Source organism: Cordyceps javanica, chromosome 2 (assembly GCF_051103115.1).
Source record: "Cordyceps javanica chromosome 2, complete sequence".
Classification (NCBI taxonomy): domain Eukaryota; kingdom Fungi; phylum Ascomycota; class Sordariomycetes; order Hypocreales; family Cordycipitaceae; genus Cordyceps; species Cordyceps javanica.
Genome location: NC_139296.1, coordinates 3635451 through 3660370, shown reverse-complemented (window position 1 = coordinate 3660370; position 24920 = coordinate 3635451). Strand labels below are relative to the sequence as shown.

The following is a 24920-nucleotide window of genomic DNA, read 5'->3' as shown; positions in this document are numbered from 1 at the left end:
AGTAAGACCATTTCGATAATCCACAGTCGTGCTCCTCCACGGCGATCCCGAGGATACATGGGGAAGCTGTGGCCTTGACTTACTCAATTCCTCGCAAAATGCAGCACAGTGCCTGCAAAGTCGGCAGTGTCATTCATCAACTGTTTAGTGGTCTTCACCTCCATCTACACAAGTTTTGGTCTCTTGCCTCATGAGGGGCATCAAATAAAGCAAACTGACAGTTGCCTGAAACGTCTGGGTAGTGATTCTCGAACAGATGCGCTGGATGCCTGTAACACAAATAGAAATTATCTGAAAATAATAATAATGAAGAATTTCTTTGCAGTCTGTTCAAATTCGGGCAATGTGCCGATAGCCGTTACAACGCGGGCCATACTACTTTTCTACTGAGAAGGAGCGAGGGCTTTAGGGAGCTCAGGAATTATGCCTTTCCAGCTCACTGCAGAGGCTCTTCTTTTCCATATTCAAGACTGTCATAAATGTAAATGTCTCACGCACGACTTTCTCGGGTGAAAATCTTCATGTATTAGTTGCCACCCTGACTGATTACAAGGTAGAGGAGCGAATCACAGTGTTAGCCTGAGCTTGAGTCAGAGGTCGCGCCGCCTACACCAGCGCTTTACTAAGTGCCGACTCATGCCAAGAGCCTACTCAGTAGGCTAGGGCAGTTCTCGGGCGCAGCAAACCTTAATCTCCTCCCACTTTACGCCTTCATTTTCCGTACATCGCAGTCGCATCGCTGCAGGCCATAGAGCAAGTGCCAATTCGTCTCTTCGATCTGGCCCATACGATTCCCATAGCCCCGCTACCTATTTCTCTTGTCCCGCCTTTGTTGAGTCACGCCGGCCCAAACGCGCGACCCTGAGAAGCGCGACCTCTGACCTCGACAGGGGACGGACGTGCTATAATGCCGCTCATTTCCAGGGACGGCCCTGTTCAATAAAGAGAGGAACAACAGAAAAAGAAGACGTGACCAATTGGCTTCTCCGACCGTTCCTATTTACTCTCCGTTTCATTGTCAAGTTTGAGAGACCTCAATCAGCAACACAGCGACGGGCTTCAACAGCGACGTCATGGACACCACTGCCACGGCTCATGGCCCCGACGAGGCCCATGTCCTCCCAGTGACTGAACAGCAGGCGCCGCAAATGCCAACAGCCGCGACGGCCAAGAAGAAGGAGAGTCAGGGTGCAGCATGGTGGCATATTCATCCCTTTCGCGGCATGATCAATGACCTTCGCCGGCGCACGCCCTACTATCCGAGCGACTGGACAGACGCTTGGGACTATCGCGTTGTCCCGGCCACGGTGTATATGTACTTTGCCAAGTAAGGGAGAAGCGAGATTCCATTCCCAATTATTCAATCATATGCATCATCTACATGTGCTAAAGTTGTTGTTCACGTGCAGCATCTTACCCGCTCTGGCCTTTTCCCTGGACATGTTCCAAAACACGGCATCAAACTATGGCGTCAACGAGGTGCTGCTATCGTCCGTTCTTGGATCCGTCGTATTTGCTCTGGCGGCTGCGCAGCCACTCGTCATTGTTGGCGTGACTGGACCAATCACTGTCTTCAACTAGTACGCGGCTCAGCGTCTCCCCATCTCGCACCAGAAGCGCATTGTGTCGCTAACCAACCGCAGCACCGTCTACGACATTATGCATCCGACGGGCGTCGACTACCTTGGCTTCATGGGCTGGATCGGCATGTAAGTCTTTTTTTTTTTTTGACACGGACGAGACCAAGTCATCCAGTTCGAATGCTGACCCGATTCATTTCCGCCCCCGCCCCAGATGGTCCCTCATTCTGCACTGGATTCTCGCCGTCGCCAACTCGTGCAACTGGCTCCGCTGGGTGACGCGCTTCCCGTGCGACATCTTTGGCTTCTACGTCGCCTGCATCTACCTGCAAAAGGGCGTGCAGGTCCTCGAGAGGCTCGGTCACGGCGCAGACTTTTACCTCTCCATTGCTGTTGCCCTCCTCGTCTTCATCGTCTCCTACATCTGCGCCGAGCTCGGCACCAGCAGCCTCTTCCGCCACGAGGTCCGCGTCTTCCTCAAGGACTACGGCACGCCGCTCACGATTGTCTTCTTCACCGGCTTCGTGCACTTTGGCCGCATGCAGGAAGTGCCGCTGCAGCGTCTGCCTACCGGCATCGCGTTCGAGCCGACCATCCAGCGCAGCTGGGTCGTCAAATTTTGGGAGCTCAGCGTCGGCGACGTCTTCACGGCGCTGCCCTTTGCCATTCTGCTCACCATTCTCTTCTGGTTCGACCACAATGGTAAGGCAAAACGAGAAGCCCCCCTCCCAGTCGCCGTCTCTATACTTTATATCTGTACTAACAACAGCTCCCCTCTCCAGTCTCGTCGCTCATTGCCCAAGGCAGCGAATTTCCTCTCCGCAAACCCGCCGGCTTTCACTGGGACCTGTTCCTGCTGGGGCTGACCACTGGTGTTGCCGGTCTCCTCGGGCTGCCCTTCCCCAACGGGCTCATCCCGCAGGCGCCCTTCCACACCGAGTCCCTCTGCGTCACGCGGTCCGTCAAGCAGCTCGACGAGAAGGGCAACGACAAGGGCGACTTCGCCTTCGAGGCCACCCACGTCGTCGAGCAGCGCGTCTCCAACCTCGCCCAGGGTCTGCTCACCCTCGGCACCATGACGGGCCCGCTGCTCGTCGTCCTCCACCTCATCCCCCACGGCGTCCTCGCCGGGCTCTTCTTCATCATGGGCTTTCAAGCGCTCGAGGCCAACGGCATCACCACCAAGCTCATGTTCCTCGCCCGCGACCGCCACCTCACGCCCACGGCCGCCCCGCTGCGCGCTGTCGAGCGCCGTGCCGCCATATGGTGGTTTGTTGCCGTGGAGCTCGTCGGCTTCGCCGCCACGTTTGCCATTACGCAGACCGTCGCCGCCGTCGGCTTCCCCGTCTTCATCCTCGCGCTGATCCCCATCCGCGCCGTGCTGTTGCCGCGCTTCTTCAGCCAGCAGGAGCTCGCGCTGCTCGACGCCCCCACCGCGTCCGACTTCACCATGGAGGGCATCGGCGGCGCCTGGGGCGGCGCCGTCGTCGCCTCGTCCGGCGGCGAAGCCACTCCACGAAACAGCAATGGTAGCGCCGAGCCGCAGCGTTCCCGAAGCCATGGTGTAATGCGTCCCGGCAGCCGCGACGACGTCTCGCCCGGGCCTGGCAGCGCGTTCCGTCGCCGCAGGGGTAGCGTGACCCATGACGGCGTCTTTGCGAGCCCGGGCAGTCCACGCAAGAGCCAGGAAGACATGGCCGAGCTGGGCCGCATGCCCAGCGGGCAGAGCACGGCGACCAGACGCAGCGCAGGGCGCAGACCAAGCGCGACGCAAAGGTAAAACGGGTGTATCAACACGCATTGAGACTGGTCTCATTGCCTCGCAGTATTGGTGGCTGATGTCACATTTGGATACCATGGCGTTTATCCAGTGCAGGTGGCCCATCTTCAAAATAGTCATCATCACATTCATCTAATACAATTTCCATGCTATTTAATATAGTCAATACATTGTACATCCGCTCGTTCTATGCCCCGTATACAATTACGCCCTAACAATGTCTCGCTCAATGGGGAGTATGCCCGTTGCCCAAACGCCCGACCTGGTATTATCCCAGAAAATGAAAACTGCACGTTCTTCTTATTCATCATCGTCGCTGTCAATGACGAAGCCACCTCGGACGCGCGCCCTCCGGGCTGTGGAAGTTGGCACCGCAGTACCGTTTTCTTCGCCATCGCTGCGCTCAGCGATCGCTGCCACAGTCTCGGAGGCGACAGCCTCTTCGTCATCAAGACCGCCCATACCCACGTCTTCGTCGTCTTCTGTGGCCGGACTAAGTCTTCGTCTCTTGGGCCTCTCCTTCTCGCTACCGTCCTCGACAATATCTTCGGTTTCACTGCCGTCTGCTGTAATCTGGCTGCCAAGTGTGTGCTGCGTGAAATTGATATCATCGAGTTCGTCCTCGTCACCACTATCGTCATGCAGTAGCGCTTTCGATTTGCGCTTTGCGGCACGGCGCACAAACGCAGTGTCATCATCGTCCGCAAAGCCTCGTACGGCAGACTTGGCGGCCTGCTCTGCTCGGGACTTGATGGCACGCTCCCGCGCAAAGAATGCTTCGTCCTCGTCAGAGTCGAAGTCGTCGTCTCCGGCTTTTACGTAGAGCGCAGATTTGATCTTGAGTGCCTTTTCCCTTTCTTTATCCCGCCGCTTACGAGCACGGTCTTCGCGTTCTTGGTCGTCAATTTCCTGTGACGCGCTTCGTTTTTTCCGAGATTTTTTGGGCCTCTTCGCTTCGTCAATCACTCGTCGCGCTGTTGGTCCGCCTGCAGGAAACATGACACCATCATCCAAGAAGTCATCGAGGCCGTCATCGTCATCAGCATTGTCGTCATCAAAAGCCGCCTTCTTACGCGGGACCGTCTTGCGCTTCAGCTGTTGCTCAGCAGAAGCTCCGTCCTCAAATGTGAGCGGACTAAATTCTGCTTGGTTGATATAGTGAAGCGCATCTTTCAGCTGGTCTGCGGTGATTTCAGCTGGGATGATCCAGATTGAATCCAGTGTCTCCTCAGTTGCAGGGCCCAGGAGCCGCGCACCAGCGAGGTTCAGCAAGAGGCGCAGATAGGGATTCTTGAGCATCGCCGATCGCCTCGCGGCGCTATCCGGACGAACAGTAAATATTGGCGGGAGTTTGGGTTCTTGTGGCATCTCGCCCGCTTCGGCATCATCCGAGGGTGTCTCTGTTTCGAGCAGTCCATCATTCGCGTTGCTCCAAGAGCGGCGTTCAATTTCTGCAGTGTTCAGAACATTTTTTACCCACTGGACGTGATCTGCTTCATTCTTGTCGAGCAAAGCGCCGACTGCGATGCCGACCTGTTGATCATGCTCGGTGGTGTGCTTGAAAACTAGTTCAGCAGCGGGGCGAGGTTGTGCCCTGAGGGCAGACGTCTGTTTGTCATAGCCATATTCAAGGAAGAAAGCAGTCGCAGGGAGCTTGCTAAACAGCATCTCAACAATAAGCTCGGGGCGGTCTGCAATCTTCTTGAAGCATTTACGGAAAAGCTGTTTGATCAACTCTTCCCAGTCTTTGAACATTTTTGAAGACGTATCCAAAGCATCCGGGCCCTTGACCATGTTTGACAGCATGTGAAGCACATCAACTCGGAAGATCATCACGCTCATATCTTGCTTGAACGCTAATCGGTAAAAGTATCGATGCGCTCGCTTGAGTTGCACATTGTTGAGCTCACGATAGTACTTGGTAAACGCGATAAACGTATCTACCACGCCCTGAGGTGTGAAACGTGATGTAAACCGGTTGAAGTCGAATTTCCGTTCCTTTGAGGTCCGCTCCACAGCTGCTTCATCTTGTTCGGAGTCGTCGTTTTGTTCATCGTCAACGCCGTTTTGCTGGGTCTCCGCCTTCTTCTTTCTCCGCGCGCGTTTCCTGGATCGAATCTGCATGTCGGAATTTTGCTTTGAGTATGCTTCTAGAACACGCAAGAAGTGATGTACCAATTCCGTGGCGGCATCGAGGTACTCGAAGCCCTGGTCTTTGTACGTTCGTGCAATGTTGGCTATTACGTCGTGTGTCGATTCTTCGTAGAAGAGACGGCTCAAAACGTTTTCTGCGATTTCCTGATCGTCTTCGGTTCCCTCTTCCGCCATTTCTTGAATTGTGAGCAGAATTTGAGTGAAGCAGCGCATCGCCGCGGATAGCGAATGCCAATCTTTGTAGTCGTACGATTCGTGAAGTCCTTTGCTGAGCGTAATGAACATTTCTTGATTCAAGACGCTCGCTATCAGATTGAAACTGCTGACTTCCTCCGCGGTGCCCTTCCCCTTCCCCTTGCTGCGTTTGCGGCGCAATCGTTCTGCTTCGAGGAACCAAGAGATGAGGTAGAAGAACTGGCGCCTATGAAAAGCCATGATATGTGGTGCTTCCCGGTCGATAGATTTGCGGATATGCAGAAACAAGGGGTTGAAGCCGGAATCGAGAAACTCCTCCACAAATGCACGAAGCTGCTTGGCTGCGCTTGGAGTCAAAGCTGTCGGAAGACCCAGGTCCTTTTCGTCCTTATTTTCCTTTTTACCCCGCCGAGCAGGGCGGAAAGTCTTGCTGTCATCCATCTTTTTGTTTCTCGCCGAGGCATCCGCCAGCGCATCCTGTCCTGATAGGGACGTCATTTTGCCGTCTTCTCGCTTGACCCAGACCATGGTTCCGAAACGGTTATGCCTTGTAGGACCCTTTCTATTGGATGCCTGGAGCATGGCAGATTCCTTCTTCATGAGACTCGACAGCTCTCCTGCCTTGGCCTTGTTCAATTGGCTTTCATCCATGAAAAGCGTGTCAACATCGACTTGCTTCACAAGGTGGTACAAAATTTCCATGACAGTTGTATCCTCGGTTCTGAAATCTTCGCCCATGTTGGACGCGATGGTGAGCAGAACAATGAAGACATCTTGGTAGGAGAAGGCGTCTATCGTGGTGGAACGAGAAATCTGGGTCTCGTCGCCATCAAACTTGACACCAGGCGACGGCGCAATCATGGCCATATTTCGCAGGAAGAAGAGAACGAGCTTGATGATGCCCTGGTCTCTCGGGGTTCGATCGGAAATGGGCATGGCCATGGAGGGGAGAGCAGATCTTACGGCCGAGTGCAAGAGTCTGGCACCGTCAAAGTTTATGATGGCGCTTTTATACTGCAACTGGGCAAGTTCGAGGACGGGAATGTGTCTGTGATGGTTGACGGTCATCTTCTCCTTGTCTTGGTCAATTGGCCAAGTAAGTGGAACCAGGACTTCGAAGCAGGACAGCACGATTCTGCTTTTGAACTTGTTGTCCATCGAGTCTTCGGGCCATTTTGCCAGGATGGGGATCAGGTCGCCCTGTATAATGTTGCCCTCGTAGAGACATCGCGCAACATCCATTCGGTTCGTCTTTTCGTCATAGAATCGGATCCATCGTTTGATGTCGCGCAAGACCTCGAGAGCATCGTCACCAAGCTGATATTGGCCATCGTCGTCGGTGCTGATTCCTCCGAGCTAGCAGACGCTGAATTAGTACAGGAGCGGGTAGGTGAGAAGTTGAGGCAAAACTAACGGCGGAAATAAGACTGGTGATGTGCGCTCTGACTTCAGGATGGACAATGTCGTGTCCTCCGTCCGGCAGCTCCATAATGAACGGTGTTTGCCGCGAAACAGAGGATCGTATGTATCGACAATGGGCGGCGTTTGTGGTAACTGTCTAGCCTGGCTTGCAGTCTGGAGCAATTTACGCGTCGGTAGGCGTGAGACGCGTCGCAGCGTTGCGTTAAGTAGCAACGGCATTTATTGGGAAAGTACCTTGTCGCCCAAACGAGCAAAAGAGGTACATGCCCACCACTAGCTACCAAAAGAGCAAGACGCGTTTGCCCCGGACAGCACCCGTAAGGCATTTTAGCGCTGCATAACCAGCTACCTACCTACGTAACTAAGGTACTTAGGGCCACTGTGAAAAGGCACTGAATTTGGAGAGCGGGGTTCCCTTGGGGTCGTTTTTGGCGTCTCAAACGTGCTAAAAATCTGTACTTACAGAGGCACCTGCTAATGCTAGGTACCTAAGTACCCTCGTAGGTACCTTGCCAGACCAACGTCAGTAGGTAGGTAGCTAACAACGCAGGTCGGCGGCCACTTTGGAGCTCGGAATCGGCTAGCCACTGACTGCTCCCCCCCGCGAAAATTACTGTCAACGGTGTGAAAGCCGAGATTACCCGCGACGCCCGCCGCTCTTGGCCCTCAAACCCGTAACCCGTGCCCAGCAAACATCGGCTTAGCCATTCGCATCCGAACATCATCACTGACCACCCCAATTCACACCGAAACCGCAAGAATGGCCGCCTCAACTCTGCGCATGCGTGCGCTGCACGTCTCCCGCCAGGCTCGCAGCTTCAGCACCACCCGTCGCCAGTATGCAGCGGAGGTTAAGCAGCTCGGCGTCGTTGGCGCCGGCCAGATGGTAAGCACCGTGCCCGCATGTGACGAGAATCAACGAGGTTGAAGAACAGAACTGCAGCAGCTAATTGGGTTACAAGGGTCTCGGAATCGCTCTCGTTGCTGCGCAGAGGGCTAATGTCCCGGTCACAATCGTAGATGCGTCCGACAAGGCTCTGTCCAAGGGTCTCGCTTTCGCCGGTACGCAACGACTTTGTCGGCCCCGAGCTCCAAGGCCACTCGCTTACACTACATCTTAGACAAGCTCCTCGCAAAGGATGTCGCCAAGGAGAGAATCACAAAGGATCAGGCTACCGAGATTCGTGGCCGCCTGACCGGCTCTACCAAGGTCGAGGACCTCTCCTCCGTCGACTTTGTCATCGAGGCTGTTCCCGAGATCCCTCAGCTCAAGTTTGACATATTCGCCAACCTTGCCAAGATTTGCCCTTCGCACGCCATTCTCGCCACCAACACCTCTTCCATCTCCATTACCAAGATTGCCGCCGCCACTACCACCGACCCTACCGACACCTCGGCCTCGTCCCGCGTCGTCTCCACCCACTTCATGAACCCTGTCCCTATCCAGAAGGGTGTTGAGATTATCAGCGGCCTCCAGACCAGCAAGGAGACTCTGGACACCGCCATCGAGTTCTGCAAGAAGATGGGCAAGATCACCTCCGTCTCTGCAGATACCCCTGGCTTCCTGGCCAACCGCATCCTGATGCCTTACATCAACGAGGCCGTCATCTGCCTCGAGACCAACGTAGGCGACCGCGACTCCATCGACGCGATCATGAAGAACGGCACCAACGTTCCCATGGGCCCTCTTCAACTCGCCGACTTTATTGGTCTCGACACTTGTCTCTCAATCATGAAGGTTCTCTACAACGAGACTGGCGACTCCAAGTACCGCCCCAGCGTCCTTCTCGGAAAGATGGTTGATGCTGGCTGGCTCGGTAAGAAGAGTGGCAAGGGCTTTTATGATTACTGAACCAGCAAAGCATGCGTGTCATTTGTATCAGGATATCTCAAGATAAAAGCGCTGCTTTAATATGAATTGTCAAAACATGATGCATTCTCACTTTGAAGCCCGCATGTGCTCTAGTTCGTGATTTCCAAGTACTATTTTGAGGAATATGATTGTGGTAGATTACAAAGTTACAAGCGGGACTTGTTGCCCAGGAGCTGCGTTTGAAGCTGGTAGATCTTCAACATTTGACGAATGCCGAGGTCGAGCAACACATCCTCGCTGCCACCGGGGATTCGCATACCAGGGACTTCTCGGTAAATCTTCTCGACCACCTCACCCTGGCCGCTGCGTGTGTAGCCGTTGCCACCAAAGAGCAGGATGGAGCAGCTGGCGACCTCGTCAAAGACGCGGCCGCCGAGGGCCTTGGCCATGGCAACGGCGCCGCCGAGCCTGAGATCGGACTCGGCCTTGGTCATGTTGCCCATCTGGTAGACGAGCTGGTCGACCCAGGCAGAGTAGGCCTCCAGCTGGGACCCGGCACCGGCGAGGCGGTGGCGGACGACGGCGTTGTCGATGAGCGTCTTGCCAAAGGCCTCGCGCTTCATGACGTACTCGAAGGCGGTGCTGAGCGCAACACGGCACTGGCGGACGACGCCCATGCAGATGCTCATGCGCTCGTGGTTGAAGTTGGTCATGATGTAGGTCATGCCCAGGCCCTCCTCGCCGATCAAGTTCTCCACGGGGACCTTGACCTCGTCCATGTCGATAAAGGTGGTGCCGGCGCTGATCTGGCCGCCAACCTTGAGGCGGCGCATCTCGACGCCGGGATGGCCCTTGAGGGGAACGAGGAGCAGCGACAGGCCGCCAGCGCCTTCGTCGCCGGTGCGGACAGCCATGGTGGCGTAGTCGGACCAGACTCCGTTGGTGATCCTGCATCAAGAAAAAGTCAGCGAGATCACATCCCTGGCCATTGCTCGAAAGAGTAAAATCTTGTCGCTGCTCACCACTTCTTCTGGCCGTTGACAATGTAGTGCTTGCCATCGGGCGTTTTTCTGGCGGTTGTGGTGATGTTGGCGACGTCGGAACCAGCGTCGGGCTCAGTAATGGCAATGCAGATGCGTTTCTTGCCAGAAACAATCTCGGGGACGACACGCTCCTGGAGCTCCTTGCTGCCGAACTTGAAGATGGGAGGCAGACCGTAAGCAACACCCACAGTCAGCGAGCCAGGAGGACCAGCAAGACCGGAGCCCATCATCTATCCAGCGAGGTTTCCGCCCGTCAGTCTATACACGAGATGCGGAGAAATGCGCACGGTCAAATCTTTCAACTCACCTCGTCAGCAAAGATGGCAGAGTGGGTGTAGTTCCAGTCCTCGACTTTGACACCGCCGGGCATCTCGTGGATGCCAAGGCGCTTCAGCCAGTCGACCGGCAGCGGCGCGGGCAAGGTCGCGGGGAGGAAGCCAGCCGCAACCCATCTCTGGTAGAGATCCTCGGGGACACTCTCATCGCGCTCCCACTCCAGCGCGTGCTTGGTGATGTTCTCACTGATCCAGGCTCGGGCGACCTTTTGGAAGCGGCGATGCGACTCGCTGTGGTACGGGGACGGCAGGCCGGCCAGGTACGGGGGCTCGGAAAAGGGCAGCACAGCCGGAGCGGAAGTGAGGGCTTTCTGGTACTCAGCGTTCATGATGGGCGATGCTTTTCTGGATGTGAAAGGGACTCTTGATCGAGAGGCAAGGCAGGGGGAAGGATGACGACCGTCCAGGATTTTGCTCTTATAGCCGATTGTCAGATGCTTTTTGGGCAGCTTTCTGGGGGTTAGCGCGTCATCTAGCGCCGCATCGCCCGCCCCCGCGCGGAACCGAGGCCCGTCCACCTTGCCGTCCATATAGCCGAACCTTTGATGAAAACGGTTAAACATCAGCCACCACGGGGGTTGTTGAGCAAAGACAATGGCCGGTAAAGCCACGAATTGACGAGGCTATGCTGAATCTATGAATATTAGGACACGCAATAAGGCATTGCGGCTGCGGCTTGTGCTCTTTCATCATGTCGCCGACACGGCTAGGTCGCCGCTAGCTCAAGCTTCAGACTTCACCTAACCTATACGCACTGAGAGAGGTCTCGTCAGATATTATGAGGAAACTTGGACTTTCCAGAACGCACGTTTTCCGGATGCGCAGTGCTTGGAAGAGCGGATTCTGATAATTGGTATTCTGTATCGAGTCGTCCAGCCAGTTTGGACTTCACTTGGACACTTGCACTGATGGTCCTCTCGTTCGCACGCACGAAATGTGGAAATAGTAGCCGCCTATAAAGGAACTGTGTTGGTAAAAATAGAACGCGCGTGCAATGCCGCCTAACTCGAGAATCTGTATACATATGAAGATCGCTTTCAACAAAGATGCGTCACGCTAGAAACCAACACTGACCAGGACTACTCACAGTACGCCACAACATCATGAGTTGCAGCGCCATGGTAATGCTCTTGGTATATGATCAATGATAGTCCTTGAAAGGACCCGTAGCTAAACCTCGCAGGAGTTTCTACAGTTTTCTTCAATACTTGGCCGTGTAATCACATTTCTAAACGCATGTTATTGGGCCTTCTATGCCCATATATATAAGTACTTGTCTCTGTTAAATCCCTGGTCGAGGGTTGCGTAAGGTTAGCGCAACGCAGCTATCCTCAGGGCGACCCCCGCGGAGTATTTATACCTGCTTTGTCATGTCTCACATTTTACTTTGCGACGAACTCCTACTATAGAGTGCCGAGCTGAGACACTCACTCCCTGGACTTTCTAGAAAACAAGCAAGACAGAGAGGATTGTCTGACTGATCTAGTGAGAGGGCCTCTTTGCTCCCCTGGCAGGAAGTGGAGGGCGGTAGTCTCAGCCCGTTCAACGTGACAGAATCATGATATCGCCGTCATGCGGGTCACAGCACACAAATCAAAAGGGGCGTCATCGGCCGGAGAGAAAATAGATATGATTCGAAAACCAGGCAAGTCAAAGACTATCTCCACCTGCAGAATCGGAACTAGTTCGGGTCATCGGGACTTTTTTTTTTTTTTTTTTCTGATAGCTGTGGTCTACATACATGACGCCGTCGCCACAAGTACGCATAACCTGTAGGCCTAAGGCGTCACCACCACCACGGTAAACTTGTCCAGATCCGGCACCAACTCCCCAACTCCCCTGTTCCCTGCAACGCACCGCTATCTGAACGGGCGGCTGTAGCCTAGATCAGTCAGGCCAATTACAAAACTGACAGAAGTGACGGGAGAGTCCAAGGGCCCTGAATCAAGCGCCACGAAGCCATGTGGAAGGCTGTGGGCTGTGCGCTAGCCAGCTGACCCAGGCTAGGGAACGAGACAGTGCGCGCTGTGCAAGTCCAACGTATCCATAATATAAAAGTGAGACTGCCTGTGGACTATTTATGGCTGCCACGCGGGGTACGTAGAGGATGCCAAAAAGTTTCCCTTGGCGGGACGACAATTTGTTCATGGCACATCTGCATATCAGTTCAATTTGGATCTTCTGTAGCGATTGCGGTGTGAGTAAAATGAAGTCTCCCCTTAATAAGCTTCAAATAACTATGTTCTATTGAGATGTGTTTCAATTTCATTTAAAAAAGAGAGATGCATTGCCTTGCCGTTATTGCTGGTAATAACAGGGCGCATGAGCATGAATGGAACTGACCAAGCTGTACGAGGATATCACCCTGACTTATTTCCACTCACCACGACGCATGAATTGGACCTAGCCCAGAACAGAAGGCCAAGAGCTCACTGCCAGATTGGGCAGGTTCACTGCAGGACCGTTCCAACACCCAATCGACCAGCATGTTGAAACGAATTGCAGTGTTGCGATGGCCGCATGCCGTTGACAGCGCCGGAATCGACAAAAAGGCATGGAGTGCGCTACTGCTGAGTACCAGTAGTAAGCCACTTAATTTATTTTCTCCAGCAGTCCATGTCTAGCCAGAAACCTCAACTTTGATGACACGGCACACGTGTGTGCGGTATGCCTATCGATCACTCAAGCGGTGTGGTGGACTGGACAGGGGCTAGAGGGGGGACAGATGGATGTCATGATGGATAGCTACTACCCAGTAAAGTAAGTACTCAGTACGGAGTACTGGTAGACATGAGGTTGCCACCCGGGACCGGGCTTTGGCTGGGCGGCTGCCGCACGCCCCCACGACAGACGTGATGCCTTCTGCTTCTGGAATTGCTACCTGCAAGGTAGGACCTAGTAAAGGTAACCATGGTATATATTAATTAACTGGCCCCAATAGCAACATTGGTCGGCTCTCCCACAGGCCCCTTTTCCTGCAGAAACTGGGCTGATTCTGTGTGGACGGATCGCGGGGGGCACACATGTGCCGCACACCACTTGTCTCCAGAGCGCGCGCAATAAGTATGTCTTGCCCACACTGGAGAGGGCGGCAGTACCCCAACCATGGGAAGAGGAGAATCGGAAAGATATATTGGATTGCGTATGCGATCTCTGATGCCAATTTGCATCGGCGAGACAGGAGAGGCCAGAGACTCGGGGAACGGGAATCCTGTGTCACAAGGTGTTTGAAACGGCGAGAGAGAACTATAACAAGGCTCTGTGGTTCTTGATTACTACTCCGCTGGGTCCAATGGTTACATCAAACAAAGAAAGCAAGTCGGCCATGGGTTGAATGTCGAGACAGCAGCCTGCTGCCATGTGGTTGCCGTCACCCCCTCTTCCCGTTGATTGCCCCCGGTAAGACGGGCTGTGGAGGGTGTCTGCTGGGCCACCTGCTCATGGGTATCTTTGTTCCGGTTGGACACGGCGACCAAATTATGTGCATGCCTGGCAAGTACTTACGGAGTACAGGACAATGCGACGCGTTGTGGACGCCTCCAGCCAAGCTCTATGCGCCGTGCCTGTTACCGACAGGCACAATTGCCTTGATGTCGCAACTGCCATCGTGTCACAAGTGACATGATGACATGAGCTGCGGGAACGTCTCTGGGACAAGATGCAGGCATGGCTGTCGCCATTTGTCTGGGGCTTTGATAAACGACGATACCGTGGCACAAACCTCTCAACCTCGGCCAGAAGCGAGGCCACCTGGTCACGTCGCCTGCCGAAGCCAGCGAGAGAACCGTCCAGACTGTGGTGCTCCGCGCCCGTACGGGAGAGACCGGCCAGTAGTCGGTGTGTCTGGACCGAACAGGGGGCGCGCTGGCAAGCACGGCAAAACGGGCGGTGGTCCTGCTGAATTTGTGTCGAAATGCCTAGATGACAAAGGGTGTCACTCCTTGGCGTTGAATGTTCCCATGAAAGATCAGCGACGGGTGGGTGGCATTTCGGGCAACAGTCAATGACGACGCGCCGTAAGTGGCTGGGAGTTCTGTCGGCATCCAAAGCCCAGGGAATTGTTTAGCTGTGGCTGTCCCCTGGTCTCGCTTTACCCTGTTGTGCGCTTGAACCTCCGAGCAAGCTGGTACTGATAATAAAGTCAAAGGACCATGGGAGGAGATGGGCGATGGCCACATTCTGGCTTCGCAGGTCAAGCCCAAGGATAGGGATAAGTACTCAGTACCATTGACCCCCTTTTTGAAGAAGAGAAAAAAAAAAAAGAAGCACGCCAGCGACAAAAGCCGAGGGTTGCAACACAGCGAGAGACTCGTCCGGCCGGCCAGGTTGACCGGCGATCCGCTGTGCTACAGTTGAAACATCATGGCGTGCTTCTCGATCTCATTGCCAGGTCAGGCCAGTGAAGGGGAAGCCGTCGCGAAGGACTGGAGAGTGTATACAATGTGGAGTCCAGTCACAGTGATGAGGAGCTCCAAGGCGGCGACCATTCTATTCACCAGTCGACCAGTCGGCCAGTCGACCAGTCAGACAGAGAGGAGTTTGTCAAGACAGAGTCTCTCAGTCTCTTTGGCAGGAGCCGTGGGCGCATTTCGCTCCACTCCACCAAGTGCAAGCCTCCAGAGACGGACAGGTTTAAAATAAGACCCCGGCTTCAACCACAAAGGAGCCCTCCCCGGCCACCCACCCATCCATCTCGTCGACCCCGGTCACCAGTGGACTCTTGACTGGCAACGGGCGGGACGACGAGAAAAAAGAAATGAAGGACTACCACACGCCACACGCCCCCATAAAGTGGACTCCTAGCGTGAGGTTATCCGGTTCGAGCCCACAAGGCAATGCACGCGAGAGAAGCCGTCGACGGGCGGACCTGCGGCGGGTCCAACGCCTAGCTTACTGGTACTGAGTACTCCGTACTGTCACTGGCACTGGCACTGGCACTAGAATCCGGCAGTATGAGAGAACTTTGGTCCCAATCCAGCTCGTCCAGGGCTTCAGACAACCCACACTCTCTTGTCAAAGGTGTTGAGAGTCTGTGGTTGCCGTTCCACTCCATTCCAGGCCCGTCGCCTCGTGTCCTCGCTCCGCCCTGGACGCACCCCGGCGCCCGATTGGCGCAACAGCTGGCTTGAGTACCAACGCGATGAAACCGCCAGTAGCTCAAACAAAGCTTAAGCCGGAAGACCCGCGGGCGTCGGCCGTCGTGCGCCCCAGTACCAGTCCCATGGCGTGCTCAAACTGGTTTGCGTGTGGCGTGGCACGTTTCTATGCCATCGCTGTCGGATAGCTGAGGCCAGAGATGGCAGCCGCACAAACGCCAGCAACTCGGGACGGCTTGAATCTGACACTGCAAGTATCTACTACGGCGACGACGACGACGACGACGACGGCGGCGGCGGCGAGCTGAAAGCTCGATACTCTCTCTCTCTCTCTCTCTCAGGCGTTGCAGAAACACACACTTCGGCCTTGTTGATTGCGGCGCTGACAGAGGCGGCAAAGCTTCAGCTTTCTGCGGAACCTCGCCGGTAACATCCCTTACCTACCTGCCTTCCGTCTCCAAGACGCCACGGCAGAAGCCCTCAAACGAGACCTCTCTCCGTTGTCATATGCCCCACTGCCTTCTACCAAACCTAACTGGACTTGCATGGTTACACTGCTGCTGCTGCTGCTGCTGCTGCTGCTGCTGCAGCCCCTCGCCTTTTATTTCTCCTAGCTTCTTGCAGGGATCTTGACCGGGGACTGGGTTGATAGTCCATCTGGTCATTGTCTGCGGCTGCCAGCGGCCATCGCCAGTCATGGGACGGGTCAGCTTCCTGTGAAGACGGGAACCGGATGAAAGCCAGACTTGGCCCAGAATTTCGGACATTGCGGCGGGCTACTTCTGAATTAGGTTCATGCTCCAAGTTGACCACACTGACTGTGGATGCGGATGTGGGTGTGACTCCTCTGCGCCATTGGATCTCGCATTGGACTGCCACTACGCCGCGTTATCTCATCTGACTCTCCAATATAGGTTACCCAGAGCCTGGCGACTCTTGCTGCCCGTTCTGGAAACCAGGCTCAGGCCTACTTGTACCAAGAGAAAAACAATGTGCTTTCGTACAGATGCCTGGCCGTAGTCTTTGCACTCACGGCCTTGCCTCTCGGTCCACAACTCTAGCATTTCCCCAGGCTGCTGCCGTCGTGTGTGCTTGGGTGAGACGGGACTCTTCTCACTCACCTTCCATCACCAAGTACAATCACGGAATGCAAGGCTTTGCCAGTTCAAAGAACCCGATGCACTTTGACGCCTCCATGACAAGCCACGCAGCGTTCTGAAGAGTAACTACTGGAGCAACCCGCACCCATGCGTGGTTGGCCCCCACCAACGGCCACGGCCTTCATCAATATCCTTGCTCCCAAAAGGAAGGACTGGCTCCAAATTAGCTCTAGTGCAATGCTGTAACGGAATTTTACTGATAATGAACTGACAGGGTCCGAATCAAACACCCCTCCCCCATACGCCCCATGCGACCCGTTGCATGCTCCATACCCTGCGTGACAGAATGGGTTCTCCTGCAAGCTGCCCAACTCTCATTGGTCTGGCATACGGCAACTTGGGCAAATTTGTTGCCCTTGTACAGATTACATGTTGTCTGCATGCCTTCTGGCCACACACCGTACTGTACTCGTACGTGCATACACTCCTTGGGCCATGTGTCCAGAATAACATGGCATGGGCCGCTAGAACGGCTGCCTCAGCCGAGGTGAGCCTAGAAACATGGATCCTGCTCCATCTTCCCATGCCTTGATTCCTTGGCTGAACCTTCCCAGGGCCAGCCTAGCTCTGATGCGGAGGTACCATGGATGGTGGCATAGTCTAATTATATCGCTGCTATTGTTCCGTGGTGGTTCCATCCTTGATCTTAGCATTGCTTTTGCGTGAACTCTCAGTTCACATACTGGTAGTCCTTGTTACCTGCTTACCTTGTTGCGAAATTACTATTCTTTCAAGGGAAGGCAAGTGACGATCTTGGAGCAAGGCGACACTTCGGCCTGGCCTGTTCACCCTTCCTCCCGCCTCGTCGGACCAAGGCGGCATCAACATTCCCAAATTGCGACTTGTCATACAACCAAGGTGCACCTGGCGGCTGCGGACAGCTCTTCATCGCACTTGTCTCGTCCTATTAACTCTGGATCAGGATAGCGGATTGCGGTTCCATCCGCTCAGCTAACAACCCGCCTCGCATGACGGCGCCGGGCACACAGGCCAAGCAAGAGCGTACGCAAGAGAGCCGCCCCCTGGTGGATTGGGCGTCAAGAGCAAAAGTTCTGCTCTTTCTCCCTCCCGACATCACACACGCCTCCTCTCTCGTAAACGGAAAGGCGTCCTTTCTTGTTCGCCATTGACTTTCTGTGCCTCAGTGGAGTTTTATCCCGGGGTGGGCTGGCTCACCTACCCGTTGGCTGGCTGGCTGCAATCTACTAACAACTGAGCGCCTCGAATCGAGTCGAGCAGCCTTAAAAGGCCTATGCATAAGTCTCGTACCAGTGGCAACACTCCTTCAAGCATTCGAGGCCATTCCCCCACAAGTTTACTCTCCACCGCCATCTTCATCCTTGTTCTTTGGGGAAAGGGTATAAATTAAAACAAGCAAGGCAAGCTTTCAGGACTGCCTAATTTGCGTTTAGAAGAGCGTCCCTGCTGCCCAGAAGAGGCTGACCCGCCCTTTTGCTTTCCAGCGAAGCCCGCCTCCAGAGTGGCTGCCGACGTTGCCCTCCTAACCCTAGCAATAGCATTACGGTCATCTCCAACTGTGAAAGAGAGGCCTGGTGGCTTCCAAACGAGCCATCCTTTTGATCTTGACCTGTTCCATCGATTCTTGAGTCGTGTGGACTTGGGAAAAGACGGCCTTGCTTTACGCGTGTGCGGTGTTAGCAGTGCAATCTGCTGGTGCAGAGGAGACAATCCGACGCTGACCCATGGCCTGACTGCTTCTTTTATTCCAGGGGTAGATATATCACCATCTACACTTTTTCTCAAACCGCTTAAGAAGGTGTCTCTCGTCTTGCTGCGTCCCCGATTCCTCGCTCCCCTTCCGGCTGAGCAGAACTTGCCTATTGCCTGGCGCGTATCGAAGCGACGATTACTCTCCAGAAGACCTGGCGTTTCAAGGAGAACGGTTGTTTGATCGAAGGATTTACCTGGCAGCGCCTCCGCCACCTTGGTAGTAGCACAAAGCGCGATTCAGCGTCGCAGAGTGTCGGCTTTATCAGAGAAACGAAACGAGAGCCACGAAAGACGATGCTGCAGCGGATTCTTTGAAGATCTTCAACCATCAACTTCGTACCATCTAATCGCCCAACTCAAACCATTCAAGAGAAGCAAAATATCATCGTCTATTTTTTCTTTCATTTGTCGGTTGGTCCATCTGATTTCGTTTCCATTTTTCGATTGCTGTTCAATACCAATGTTTGCGACGCAACTTTGCGAACCTATTGCACACAAGTGGCCTCTGGAAAAGTATTCGCCATCGTTTCCAGAACAAATACGGCCTCGTATGGCAGATCCGCACGGGATAGGGTCCTCAACAAAGCCAGTCTGGCCGGAGGAAGGGATGTACCTGCAACGAGGAGGGACGAGTCACCCTCAACAACTCTTTCCGACAGCGCAAGACTCCGCCTCGGAAAAAGGGAATTCTGATGCTCTAGCGGAAAGCCACGAGACTCCCGCCCATGGGCATAGCTTTGGGGAATACCAAGGCTACAGTCATGGCTACGACCCAGGGTCGTCTCGATTCCGTACCAGGACTTCACCATCTGCGCCGAGCATCATAACCGAACCCCCCAGCTACAGGGGAATGCATAGCTCAGATCATCTTTGGAAGAGTCGACTAGATGCAAGAGGCGATGGTAGCATGGGGCACTATGGTGCTGGTGGTGCGGGAGGCCCAACTGCACCAGCCTCCTTGGGGATGGGACATGGCGAAGGCGACGAGTACTCTGACGACGGAGACGCTGCTGAGGGAGAGTCCGAAGGGATGCCGCAGACTGCTGCGGAGAGGCTGGCTTCGCGGAGGAAGATGAAACGATTCAGGTATTCTAGCACACACCGAAGCCTTTGCTCGTCTGTCAACTAACCGACGGTTAGACTCACACATCAACAAACTCGATTTCTGATGAGCGAATTTGCAAAGCAACCTCATCCTGATGCTGCGCATCGAGATCGACTTTCCAGAGAGATTCCAGGGCTGAGCCCACGACAGGTTCAAGTCTGGTTCCAGAACAGGTCCGTTTCGGTTGCATGTGCAAAATCGCGTTCATTTCCAGCTCTGCTAACATACAGGACTTGTAGACGCGCCAAGATAAAGAGACTCAACGCTGATGATCGCGAGAGAGTAGTACAAATGAGGGCAGTACCAGAAAACTTCGACAACGTCCAAGCGCTGCACTCCCCCTACGGCGCGGTGCAAGCCTACGACTCAGCGCTGCCACACGCTTCGAGCCACCATCAACCACACATGTACGGGGCTCAGCACCCTCGTGCTCTCATGGTCGATGTACGGCGCACCGAAGGAGAGGGCCACCCGATGCAATCGACCGGTCTAACGCCGGTATTTGGTGGCATCGGCTTTGGCCAGAATCACGTCTCAGGCATGCTGGAGACGAACCCAATGCTTTCGTCGCCTCCAGCTTTTGGCCCAAACGACAGATACACATATGGGGCGAGACAACCTGTGGTTGGCATCGCCGAAGCCAAGGGCTCATCTACAAGTAGCCCTGTCAACGAAGGCGACCACCGGCCCGGCCCGAGACCACTGCGACCAGCCGGGCTAGCTGACCCTCTCGGAAGAGGGCGGTCCGCCTCGTTGCAGTCTACCATGGGATCGTCTGTCTACTGGCGAGGAAGCGCGCTCGGTGACGTGGCCGAAGTGCAAGACCCCGCCTCGGAGCACGGGAGCGAAGGCCCAGCACCGCCTCTGCAGACCTCGACATCAGGAATGGGCCTCAATACCCTATTTTACGGCGGTGGGTACTAGCCAGCATATGGTAGCATGCAACGATGATTAACGCCTGTATTATCATTCAGGTGACACGTCGACACAGCCGTCAAGTGCCACAGGTGACATGGGGCCCCGTCACGATCAATTTCCTCGCAGTAGAGCACCTCCCGCGCCATTCCCGCTCGAGGGCCGCGTTGGGTACACCGAGATGGGGCAGCAGCCGATGCTGTCTCCCATCCGGACGGACATGGCACGGCCGACGGCATCGATTCATGCAGGGGCGACGTACACGCCTAGCTACACGTCGCCGTTGCCCGCACCAGGCGGTTTGAGCGCGCCGAGTACGAGGCTGCTTGAGCCACGGGATCAGATGCCGCAGTTTGGGTACAACTCTGGCGACACGTCGGGCACGGCTGTTCACCCCTTCCCCGCGCAAGCAACAAGCGAGGGCGTGGAACAGCGGGCATTTTTCCCATCTGAGACGCCGTCGGCGCAATTTTCGCGGCCCGGGAGTGTTCTGCCGTATGGAGAGTCGGCAGAGGAATCTGATGGCACCAAGCGGGAGTAGCGCATTGACATCTGCGTGACGACTGTTTCCAACCATCTACGCATGCGACCATCTTTATTCTTTTCTTTATTCATCTTACTTTCATCTACATCACCTTTCTTTGTATATATATCGGAGCTACCAGTCCAGGTTCCGGGCCCAGGAGAAGCAACAGGATTGCTCGGCGAGAAGCAAGCATTTGGGCTTTGGCAGTATATATATGTAGCGCATATTCGAGTATAAAAGTTGACCGCTGGTGCTTGCGAATTCGGCCTGTGCGGCTGTGGATCTCTAAATCATGCAGTATCTAGGCAGTGAGAACTGTCAGTTGTCAGTCAAGACTTACAAGGACAGGTCTGTTGAGGTAGTGATGGGGTGGATATTGACTTCAGAGTTTCATTTGCCGAATAAATTGTCCTCCTGCAGCCAAGCGGTTATTGCACCCATTTTCGTGGGGCAGCAACGACGAACAAGGCAAATAGGTTTACCAGATGTAATGGATCATCATTGAAAGATCAAGGCCGGATTAAAGGCTTCATACGAAAGGGAGACTGGAACATACCGTCCGTCACCTCTCGCCGCGTGACGCATGGATCTGATGATATCCATACACGGCCCGGAATGTTGATTCTACGATCCCGCGCTACAATGAACGAACGAGCACGATAACAAACGGACATGTTCCCCATTGCTTCAACTGCTGTCGAAAATAATACAAATGCAAATGAGAGGTAATGTAACTTGCATCAGGTCATCATCGTTTCATGGTAGCCGCACGAGGGGCCCTCGTGATGATGGTTTTAGGCAAGGTTAATCGGTCTCGACCGGGCCATCGCAATCGCCAGCAGCAAAGGAAAAATGATGCCGAGCTGACAATATGTAAATAGTGTGGGCGGTCTTGGTTTTGTTTAGATGAAGAAGAAGAGAAAAGGAAAATTTGGCCCAGCAAATCGCCGAGGTGTGAAAAGGCTACGGTGGGCGGGCCCGACCAGACGTATCACGTGATCCTACCAAGCCGTATTTTTTGCACACCTGGTGTTGTACAGTGTGACTATACGGTGTGAGAATACCGCATCATTTCATCTAGGCAACTGAGCCGTCATTGTCTTTAGCAAAAGCCCTAGCACACTATCCACTATCCATCACTGGGATTAGTTGGATCTTGTGACAGCCCCCACTATAAATCGCACTGTGCTTCACAGGTGTGGTAATACTGAAGGAGCTGTGGCACTCAGCTCACGCCCCAAACGTATTGCCTTAGATTTCAGGCTACATATTTCTGCCAGCCGCTCCCTCGCTCGCCGCCCATCTCCGCCTCCGTCCGTCGCCCGACGCTGCCATAATATTGTCATCAACCCTCAACCCTTGGCCGTCGCGAGCATCACGCCCTTTGTCACGACGCCGCGCCGCCTACGAACCGAAGAAAAACTCTCTGCACCTAACCCTCACAATCGTTACCCCCTCCTGTGTTCGCCTCTGCCGCCAACCCCACGTCAACGAGACGAACCGCTACGCCCACCGCGCATTCAACGCCATTTTCTGGTTGCGCTCTGTGTCGCGCTCACCTGCGCCGAAACGCATCGATCTTGGGCTAGGAAACGTCAGTGTACGGTTATCTGAGGCTTTTTCTTTCGATCCATCGCATTTTTTATCCCACCCACCCCCGAAAAGGGCTCCGACCCTCTGACGGAAACCCCGAGCAGTGTATGACGGTCGACAGCTGAAGGGAAGGCTTCGCCTAGTCCAATCCGATTTTGCCAGCCGGCAAATTTGGCGCGACACCATCTCTCTTTCGAACCCATCACGCCTTCCTCGCGATATTCTGCTCCTCCCATTCTCCCACGAGGCGAAATTTGACCGAGAAACCGCGAGATGTCGTTCCATCCGCAGACCCCACAGAGTCCTTCGCAACCATCGCCAGCCACGCACCCCGACTCCATGGCCACCGCCAACCCGGCTCCCACGGGTCCTACCACGCTTCCTACACCCGCACACAGCGTCACTGGCAGTATTTCCCATCAGTCCGACACTGCGATGATCGATGAGTTCCCCCACAAGCGGAAGCGTCCGCTCGATGATGTCGGGGAACGTGACCAAAAGAAGGTCCAATACGACCATCGGCTTGGCATTGAGGACTTGCATCTTGATGTCGGGCCAAAGTACATGCTGCTCCAAAGAAGTAAGGAACCCATTTGCTACGCAAGTTTTTTCCTGCCCCCCGCATTCGGGTGAGATGCCAGGGGCGATTACTGCTTGGTAAATTTTTGTACAGTGAAGAATCCTTGTGTTGACAATGCCGTTCCGCTACAGCTTACGAGGACCAGTTCCCGCTATTGACCGGGGACTTGTACGAGCAGTTTGACTTGGCAGACCTAGCGGCAGAAGTGGCCCGAGAGAAGCCGAACGGTGAGAAGAACGCCCTCCGCAAAACGTACAAGGGACATATCAAGCGCCTCGGCGTTGCGGGACATTTTGACGTACAGAAGAAGAAGGAGGACGCGCCATCCGATTTCATGGCCATGCTGCAGGTGCCTGATTTGGAGTGGAATGTGCACCAGGTCAAGGGTCGCGAGATTGGCGACGGCCTGTCCGAGGCTACGATGGCTAGCTTGGCCCGCGCCATGACACTTTCCAAGGGTCCCATTGCACGATCTGTCTGGGACACCTCTGTTCTTGGAGACATGGCCCCCAACAACACGAATCATGGCAACAACGGAGAGACGAGCAAACCCTCAGGCCTCTCCAAGGCAACGGCGCCAAGTACGCCGGCCGCCACGACGCCGTCCGCTACGGATCGGCCCCGGGGTAACGGGCCGCCTGGCTCGGACCCATTGCGGCCGCGCAGAAATATCAAGAAACGGACGTATGGGGATAGCAGCTACGAAGGCTACGGCGAAGGATTCCCCGACGACGACGGCGGTGCCGACACGGGATATTCTACGGGAGAGGGCGAGGGCGGGCAGAAGCGTCGCAAAAAGGTAGGCATACGATCAGCAGCATTTTGGCTTAACGCTCATGGTTATAATTGCTAATAAACACGAGCAGAATTCAGGAGCCACCCCGCCATACCCCCCGGTACGACAGCATAGCTACGGGCCGGGCATGGTCGGTGCATAGACGGGCTGTCTTCAATCACTCGTCTTCCTTTATTACCACGACTTGTCCTTCCACATTTGCTCTGCTCTGCAAATACGTTCATATCATCACACGAAACTTTTTCACTTTCATCATTAAATACAATCAGGGGGGGACAAAAAAAGGATGCGGGACAAGTCTTGACCGCGGTGTTTTGTACAGGGTTATTCTTTTCACGACAACATGAGGGGAGTTCACGGCCTTTACCTTGTTTTTTTTTCTTGCTTTTTCTTAGAGGTTTGAGCTGGTTCACACTCTTGGCTTTGTTTTTCCTTGCAAAGTTTCTTTGTTTGTCACGCCAACCATGATCCTCTTTCTATTTCTTGCCCTCCTGTTGAGAGGTTATGGCAGGAGACAGGCTGGTTGCTTTCTGATGTTTCCATAACTTTCTTCTTCTTTTTTTGCATTTCTCTCTTCTCTTCTTTTTTTTTTCTTACTAGCATGGCGTTAGGGGAAAAAGAGTGTGTCTCAACATCGATATCTTTATCACGGCTTTTTTTCCTTTTTTCCTTTTTTTCCTTTTCTCCCCTTTTCTTTTTGGTTTTGGTGTGTGCCTGCGTGTCTGTGTGTCCATCAGTGCCTGGTTTGGGTAACAATACGCGCATATATGTATATATGCACGCAACGCACACAGAAAACTTTGCAGTCTTCAAGGACAAAAAAAGCCATGCCTCACACAAAAGACGTTTGAATCTTTTTGTTGTTGCCCGGGGCTTGTACCACAGTTTCGTCTTTTTTGTCTTCTTTTTTTTAATATTGCTACACCAGAAAGCTGACTGTTTTTCAACCTTCTTTCTTTGTCGCCTGTATGCCCTCACTTTTCGGCGTCCACTTGAGCAATCTGCTCCTGGTGTCTTCTGAATCACCTCTTGTTCGCCGTCAAGTCTTCCGAAGCTATCGCCCCCTTTTCAGTGCTCGAGGGTAGGATGGTGATAG

At 54.2% G+C, this 24920-nt stretch overlaps 6 protein-coding genes across 6 annotated transcripts; 4 read left to right on the top strand and 2 right to left on the bottom strand.

Annotated features, from left to right (window-relative positions):
• Window positions 1-1073: 1073 nt before the first annotated feature.
• V2A60_003598 (HCO3 transporter family-domain-containing protein) lies at window positions 1074-3360 on the top strand (the record flags this gene model as incomplete). The annotated part of the gene is made up of 5 exons (XM_083254926.1): window positions 1074-1327; window positions 1410-1545; window positions 1582-1709; window positions 1795-2282; window positions 2363-3360. The coding sequence occupies 5 exons, from the start codon at window positions 1074-1076 to the stop codon at window positions 3358-3360; spliced, it is 2004 nt and encodes a 667-aa protein (XP_083111052.1).
• A 300-nt stretch (window positions 3361-3660) lies between these two features.
• V2A60_003597 (timeless protein-domain-containing protein) lies at window positions 3661-7198 on the bottom strand (the record flags this gene model as incomplete). Its single annotated transcript, XM_083254925.1, has 2 exons — window positions 3661-7065; window positions 7124-7198. 2 exons carry the CDS (start codon window positions 7196-7198, stop codon window positions 3661-3663), a joined length of 3480 nt encoding a protein of 1159 aa, XP_083111051.1.
• Window positions 7199-7891: 693 nt separating this feature from the next.
• V2A60_003596 (3-hydroxyacyl-CoA dehydrogenase) lies at window positions 7892-8983 on the top strand (the record flags this gene model as incomplete). Its single annotated transcript, XM_083254924.1, has 3 exons — window positions 7892-8017; window positions 8094-8193; window positions 8253-8983. The coding sequence occupies 3 exons, from the start codon at window positions 7892-7894 to the stop codon at window positions 8981-8983; spliced, it is 957 nt and encodes a 318-aa protein (XP_083111050.1).
• Window positions 8984-9150: 167 nt separating this feature from the next.
• V2A60_003595 (acyl-CoA dehydrogenase family protein) lies at window positions 9151-10651 on the bottom strand (the record flags this gene model as incomplete). The annotated part of the gene is made up of 3 exons (XM_083254923.1): window positions 9151-9892; window positions 9967-10217; window positions 10295-10651. 3 exons carry the CDS (start codon window positions 10649-10651, stop codon window positions 9151-9153), a joined length of 1350 nt encoding a protein of 449 aa, XP_083111049.1.
• An 8565-nt stretch (window positions 10652-19216) lies between these two features.
• V2A60_003594 (homeobox domain-containing protein) lies at window positions 19217-20870 on the top strand (the record flags this gene model as incomplete). The annotated part of the gene is made up of 4 exons (XM_083254922.1): window positions 19217-19395; window positions 19450-19587; window positions 19654-20327; window positions 20389-20870. 4 exons carry the CDS (start codon window positions 19217-19219, stop codon window positions 20868-20870), a joined length of 1473 nt encoding a protein of 490 aa, XP_083111048.1.
• Window positions 20871-22721: 1851 nt separating this feature from the next.
• V2A60_003593 (Rox3 mediator complex subunit-domain-containing protein) lies at window positions 22722-23966 on the top strand (the record flags this gene model as incomplete). Its single annotated transcript, XM_083254921.1, has 3 exons — window positions 22722-23028; window positions 23160-23827; window positions 23895-23966. 3 exons carry the CDS (start codon window positions 22722-22724, stop codon window positions 23964-23966), a joined length of 1047 nt encoding a protein of 348 aa, XP_083111047.1.
• Between the last annotated feature and the right edge of the window lie 954 nt (window positions 23967-24920).